At 41.2% G+C, this 7,195-nt stretch overlaps 1 protein-coding gene across 1 annotated transcript; it reads right to left on the bottom strand.

Moving 5' to 3' along the window:
* Positions 1-927: 927 nt before the first annotated feature.
* On the bottom strand, positions 928-6,397 carry LOC310858877 (small ribosomal subunit protein uS2). The gene is made up of 8 exons (XM_083765175.1): positions 6,362-6,397; positions 4,862-5,032; positions 3,789-3,907; positions 2,752-2,997; positions 2,087-2,215; positions 1,377-1,545; positions 1,214-1,249; positions 928-1,089 (listed from the first exon to the last, which is right to left on the bottom strand). The coding sequence occupies exons 2-8, from the start codon at positions 4,992-4,994 to the stop codon at positions 995-997; spliced, it is 927 nt and encodes a 308-aa protein (XP_083621301.1). The 5' UTR covers positions 4,995-5,032; positions 6,362-6,397; the 3' UTR covers positions 928-994.
* Positions 6,398-7,195: the final 798 nt, after the last annotated feature.

A 7,195-nucleotide genomic window follows, 5' to 3' on the forward strand; every position in this document is an offset into this window, starting at 1 on the left:
TTTGGTAAAGGTTTGGATAGGTGCCTCGTTAGGATTTAACTCGTATTAATGACATCTTCAGTTGCTCCGTTGATTAAAACATGGAAATATTCTATCCATGAACTTAATTTGATTGGGAAACAGGTCAGTCTTCTCAAACACAAACTAATGCAAAGTGGATTATTTTATTAATGAAAATTAAGATCACCATTTTAAATGCATCATGGGGAGGCAACTACCCATAGTACATAACCCAAAGCTCTGATAAAGTAATCTTGCTTTACTGCTATGCCTGGATACAATCTAGTATTAATGTGCCGATATAACATTTTAGACATTCACTTAATGCTCAACAATATTCTGTTTAATTTCCAGGTGAAATCCTCTACCCAACAAACAGACTACCTGTCGGACTCTGAAGATGAGGTAAGTGTAACCATATCTTTTTAAATAGCTGCTCAATATTAAATATGGTTTTAAATTGGGTTAATCTGAGATCATTATTAACTGACCAGCGAACTGGCCTGACAAGAGGAAGGAGACATGAGCCCGTTTAATACTTTTCAGATGGTAGACATCACGTTTAAAAAAGAAAAAGAATGTAGTGGCCTCGTAAAATATTCTCAGTTGTTGACAGGATTTCTTTTGATTCATGAGCTGTATGCCATAATAAAGATCACTTTGAGGGGGGGACATTTTTTTTTACTTAACAAAATATAGTCTGCATTTCTATTGTTTTAGCAACTTGCCGTTGACCATTTTCCTTGCACGTCTTGCTTTATTTCATCATGTACTTTTAGAGATTTCACTGCCCACAATGACTGCTACTGGTAGTATGATCAAGAATACGTTGTAAACTGTAACTTGGTACACAATACTGTATATTTACAGTCCTCCCCCCCCCCCCCCCCCCCCCTGTCAAACAAACAGCACAACGATTACTACAGGCACACTTAAACATATTTATTTACTGCACAGATTTTAGGATTTGTACAGATTATTGAGTTTAGATGCCTTAAGACCAGTCAGAGGTAGCCCCGCCCCAGTCAGAGGCCTGGGCAGTGGGGGCCGCCGACCAGTCTTCAGTGGCTGGCTGGGCACTCCAATCCTCTGTGGGAGGTAGAGGGTAGTGAATGAGAGACGGTTATAATTAATAATTTAAAAAAACAATGATGCATTATAATTAATTGAGTTACAAGCCATTTAGTCAGAATACAAATTCAATGTTTCTTACCAGCAAAGCCTTCAGCAGGGGCCTTGGCAGGGGCACCTACAGACCGTGGATAAGAACAGAATTGAGCTATATCTTTACATTTTTATAAAATGTAATAGTGTTTAACATACATTTACAAAAGTTAACATTTAAAAGGAACGCTTCTAATGTCAGAGAGTCTTACCCTCAACGCCAGCTGCAAACTGCTGAATGGGCACAGAGGGCACCTGGACACCCTCAGACCAGTCTGCCACCTCAGGCTGGGCAAATTCAGCCGCTGGGGCAGTCCACTCACCCTGGAACTCTTCCTTGCCAACAGCCTTTTCTGCTGCTGCCTGCTCTTCTTTCTCAATCTGTTACAGATTTGTTTGGTTACAATTAAAATGAAAAAACACACACACACAACACAAAATGCATGACTGACATAAGTACAGGTAGGATAGAAGACTTGTGTCAACACGGATTGAGATTAATCTGCACAAAATTAGTCTGCCATCTCACCCACCAGTAATGACGGATTTCTCTTCCCTTCTTCGACAACTCACCACGCCACAGACAAGGCAAAGCAAGTGCTTTTTGAAAGGGTAATTTGCAAGCAATGCAACAACATAATCACAGTCTGCACGATGGCAGTGCAGGCAGTATATCTCTAAACACCAAATCAGTTCTTTGATATTGTAATCAGAGCGGCTAGAAGATCTGTGCATATCCCAGTCACCATAGCAACACATTTATTATGTGGCTCAGTATATTCCACAATATAACTAGAAATCCATGACATGTGATGAGTGACAAGCTTTCAAGTTTCAGGCATAATCAAATCTGGCAATCATCATAGTGTTGACGTCAATTACATTTGTGGCTTTTGTATCAAGCCAACTAAGCACACCTCACCTCCTCAGGATCTCTGTAGAAGAAGAGGTCGGGCATGGTCTCCCAGGGATGCTCCCTGGAAATAGTTCCCCTCATCCTCAGCACCTCTCTGGCCAACATCCACCACATCAGACCTACAGAGTGATGACCCTGCGCAGACAAGTTTTACATCGTTAGACCGATTAGCGAATGAGAATGTCTGCTTTATACGGCATACACATACAGGTAAGAGTGACTGCAAAGATGTGAAACATATGACGTACTGTATGCTTAAGAGTTTATATACCTGTACATGGCATCTATACAGTTCTTCAGTTGCAACCTTTAATGTCCCATACAGTACAAACAGTCCACTGTCAAACATGGCAAATAGTCATGAAATTCACAATCCACGTCTAATGGTGTGGAGTCTGTGGACATCTACTTGGTGGCGTTAAGCATAAATCTAATTATGTGGCTTAGGTTGCTATCTAACCCCAGTCATCAGGCATCAGCCCTCATGGTGTCAGCGAAAACCCTTCCGTTTTACTTTAGCACACTTCCGACACCTCCACACTCACATGTGAGAGCGAGGCTTTAATGGTGTGCTGAATATTGATCATAACCATAAACCGGCGCAGCCAGTCGACACATGGGCATGAATCAATAAGTCATGTCAAGCTAAACTTATGCGTGTCAATCCTTACCTTATTGTTGCAAGGGATTGCTACGTCTACGTATCTCAGTGGGGAGTCCGTGTTGCACAGAGCGATGGTCGGGATGTTGACATAGGACGCCTCGGTCAGGGGCTGGTGGTCGAGACGGGGGTCGGTCACAATCAGTAGACGGGGCTCCCTGAAGGCCGCCTGGATCTGATTGGTGAAGGTTCCGGGAGTGAAGCGACCGTGAAAGGTGGTGGCACCTGTAGCTGAGGCAAACTTCAGCACAGCCCTCTGAAGGAACAAGAATACATGAGATTAGGACAGTCATGATTAAATGACGTTTTGACATGAACATAAAAATACATTTAAATTTGGCTGGTAATCAAAACAGGAACAAGCTTAGAACAGATCATAAGCTTGTAGTTCTGCCATTTCAGTTCTTTTTTTATGTATGAACAACATTTTTCAACATGGAAACGATTGACAAAATAATTGCAATTATCTAAAATAATTGCGATTCACATGCAAAAAAAAGTAATGCATATACATGCAATGAAAATCAAGTGTGTTTTTGTCCTAGGTGAGCTTGTAATTGACATTAGCCACCAAATGATGGCTTGTGGCTTAGGTTGCTATCTAACCCCAGTCATTGGGTGTCAGCCCTCATGGTGTCAGCGAAAACCCTTCCGTTTTACTTTAGCACACTTCCGACACCTCCACACTCACATGTCAGTGCAAGGCTTTAATGGTGTGCAAATAGAATCTAAAGTGTCAGCTCAAGACATACACTATGTTAAAAAAAAAACATGACTCCAACCCCAAGAAACAAGCGATTAGTACAGTTTTAAGCAAATGCATAGCTTTTATAAGATTAGAAATCTCTATTGCTGCCCAGAGGGAAATTAAAGTATCATTCATAGCAGCAGCCGCATTATGATGGGAACAAAGCAGAGGTATGAGTAAAGAAAAAGTCAAAGCCACAAAATAAAAAGGATTTTTTTTAACCTCCAAATGGATGATGCCTCACTGCGGAATGGAACTCATGGGTTGCATGAGTTTATTATGCTCCTTAGTAGGCTGACCTGGCCAGTGCTCCTAGAGGAGATGACACAGACATCAGCTGGGTTCTCAATGGCCACAATGGCCCTAGCAGCCAACAGCAACTTCTCCCACGTCTTCCTCAGGTTGATGATGTAAACACCTGGGGAGAGAAGGTTCAACAATTTAGTGCACATGTTAAGAGTACTACTGATCATCTCGGAATGATCGTTAGGTTGACATGACAAAACCCTGATGGCATCTCGTTTCTGTACCTGGCACTTATGTTTTGCGGGCTAAAGGTACGTCCACACACGATGAACAAAAAAAGAATACAATTCTAATTTTGCTGTGAGCATCCACAACTATAACAATATGAACATCTATTCACAATTTTTAATAATAATGTTCTATAAACATTTGTTTGATGTGTAGAACGTGACACCCAGTCATTTCTTAGTGTTAGTTTGTTATCGTTTCACTCTTGCCACAAGCAACTTGGATGCTACAATATGCTAAAAGTCCGGATTTAATTAGGTTGGTATTGCAACTTATTAGATGCCAGATAGCATTATAGCATGCAAGTTGCAAGCTTGCAGCTATGTGAAAGCAATCCCAACAGCTGTCCACTGAGCCTGTAATCGATAAGTAAGCCTTGACGAGCCATGTGGCCCATCTCCTGTTTCTGTAACATAGTACAGCTTGATGTACAGTACACCTCCGGGACATGAAGCTAGTACAGTTACTACAGTATGTCTCGGACTTATCACCCCATCCAACCCTTGATGCTGAGCGCCAAGCAGGGAGGCATTGGGTCCAATTTCTAGGTAGGACCCAGCCGGGGATCGAACCCCAACCTTCCAGTATCAGGGCAGACTGTCGCCTGTAATCGATATTACCCAACAAATAAAATTGGTTTGTGGCTTAGGTTGCTATCTAACCCCAGTCATCGGGCGTCAGCCCTCATGGTGTCAGCGAAAACCCTTCCAGTTTTACTTTAGCACACTTCCGACACCTCCACACTCACATGTGAGTGCAAGGCTTTAATGGTGTGCAGTTGTAAGGAGGGGATGGGGATGTCCACAACAACCAAAATAACCCAAGTTTTCCAACTCACCATCACTCTTCCTCTTGTAGACATATTGTTCCATTTGGAAGTCCATGTTGGTCCCTCCCAAGTGTGTCGCTGCTGCCAGGAATTTAAGCACATCCTCCTCCTTCATCTGCAACACATCCAGACCTCCGGACATCGTGACCACTTTCCCTGTGTTACGACTTAGTGGGAGAGCTGGAAACGGGAGACAAATAAACATGAGCCATTAGGTTAGTCATCTTTAACACAAGCATGTTGGTAAGGTCATCATTGCCGCCATGTTACATGTGCAGAAATGAAACCATTTGCTGCGTGTTTGAACATCCAAGGATAAATGATCAGGCGACTGAAGGTTATTACAACTTTATAGACTTCTGATGTGAGTGCGGACTAGCCAACACCAGCTCGGGACTGTCCTGAATGGCTTATCTCCACTGTCTCTATCTAACATCAGGGTCTTGAGCTATATAGTGTTGTATGGACATATCAGACTGATCATGCATGCACGGCATGGCATCACACCACATTGCACCATTCTTATCTTAACTCATCAAAAATACCCTTATACATTAAGCAGAAATAATACAGATAGCCAGGATAGAAGACTTGTGTCAACACGGATTGAGATTAATCAGCACAAAATTAGTCTGCCATCTCACCCACCAGTAATGACTGAATTCTCTTCCCTTCTTCGACAACTCGCCATGCCACAGACCAGGCAAAAGCAAGTGCTTTTTGAAAGGGGCAATTGCAAGCAATGTAACATAGGCTACTAGTCATAAAGCCTGCATGATGGCAGTGCAGGCAGCATGCCATGCAAGCATCAACGCTAAACTAAACACGAAATCAGTTCTTGGTCAGAGAAGCTAGAAGAGCAGTGCATTATGTGCATATCTTCCTGGTCACCATAGTAACAAAGTTTAGATAAATTATGTGGCTCAGTATCCCCCCCCTCATCAGTATGTCTACAACTCTACATAAGATTAGAAATCAGCAGCAACACATCAGACTAATGTAAATCGATTTCTTACATTTGCATATCAATGATCATAGACATTAAAGTTAAAACTCAAAACTTTAAAATACATCTATGATAGTCTTGACACAAATGGTACATATCTTGACCACTTTCCCTGCATTACTTTAGTAGGAGAGCTGGAAACGGAAGTACTATTACAAATGACCCATGAGGTACAAAAATAGCTAGGTTTTTCCATCATATTGCAAACATTATGTGCTGAAATGAAATGTCAAACATCCGTTTCTATTTCTTGCCGATGGGTTCTCCCAGATTGGGACATTATCTGACTGTGATCAAGCATGCATGGCTTGGCATCAAGCCACGTTGCACCATTCTTTTCTTTAACCTAACTCATCGACAACAGCCCAAAATGTGTCGCAAAATATAAAATAAAAAGATTTGCCCCATTTAAACATTTCCGTGCGATACTTCGTTATACTGATCAATCCTAACGACTGCTCTATTAACTAAAATAATAGATAAATGTAAAAGTCTCAACTCACCACGAGACAACGCCGTATGGAGATCTGGAGCCACGGTAAAAGAGACCGGAAAAAGGAAATGACGATGTTTTTATACCTAAATACTACCCAATCATATTCCACCACAGTCCTTCTTGTAATACTGCCGTGCGTCGATAGATGGCACCAGAGCCAAATACTCTATGGCTCTGGATGGCAGGCATCCAAGTATTGATGAGAACACTTGAGAACTTTGAACCTATCAACACTTTGAATCAGCATATAAAACTCAAAATTAATCATAATAATAATAATCATCATCTTTGAAGTGCTTTTCGAAAACAATGTTTACAAAGTGCTTTGCCTTTTAGTCTACAAATGCACATCCTTATAGCGCTGGTTCTATCAATAAATGGGTTCTGGCCTCTGGTGTAGGTTCACAGCAAAATCAGGAACCTTTAAAAACACTTGAGCTTAGGCCCCCAGGGCTTTTTATATAATCCTTTGAACAATCCCAATGTCCTGATTGAATAAGTGATTGTGTCGTGGACTATCTTTGTCTAGTGTCCACATTCCAGGAGTGACCAAAATTTTTTATTCCCCATAACCAGGTATTAGTTTATTTTATAGTTTATTTGGTGACTGTATTCAGGGGACACCAGGGGTTAGATTGTAAAGAAAACATGACCGTAATAATGATCACATGCAAAGATAATTCATTGTAATTTCTAAATGTATATAATGCCCCATAAAATCAAAACCAAATTTCTGTTTATTATGTTATCACAATGACATGCAACTTTGTTAGGATTACAGCACTGTGTGCAGTACATTCTGTATATTTACTGTTCACTAGTCACACACAATTTACTTAAG

This window comes from Protomyctophum parallelum (genome assembly GCF_964188405.1).
Source record: "Protomyctophum parallelum genome assembly, chromosome: 5".
NCBI classification, from domain to species: Eukaryota; Metazoa; Chordata; class Actinopteri; order Myctophiformes; family Myctophidae; genus Protomyctophum; species Protomyctophum parallelum.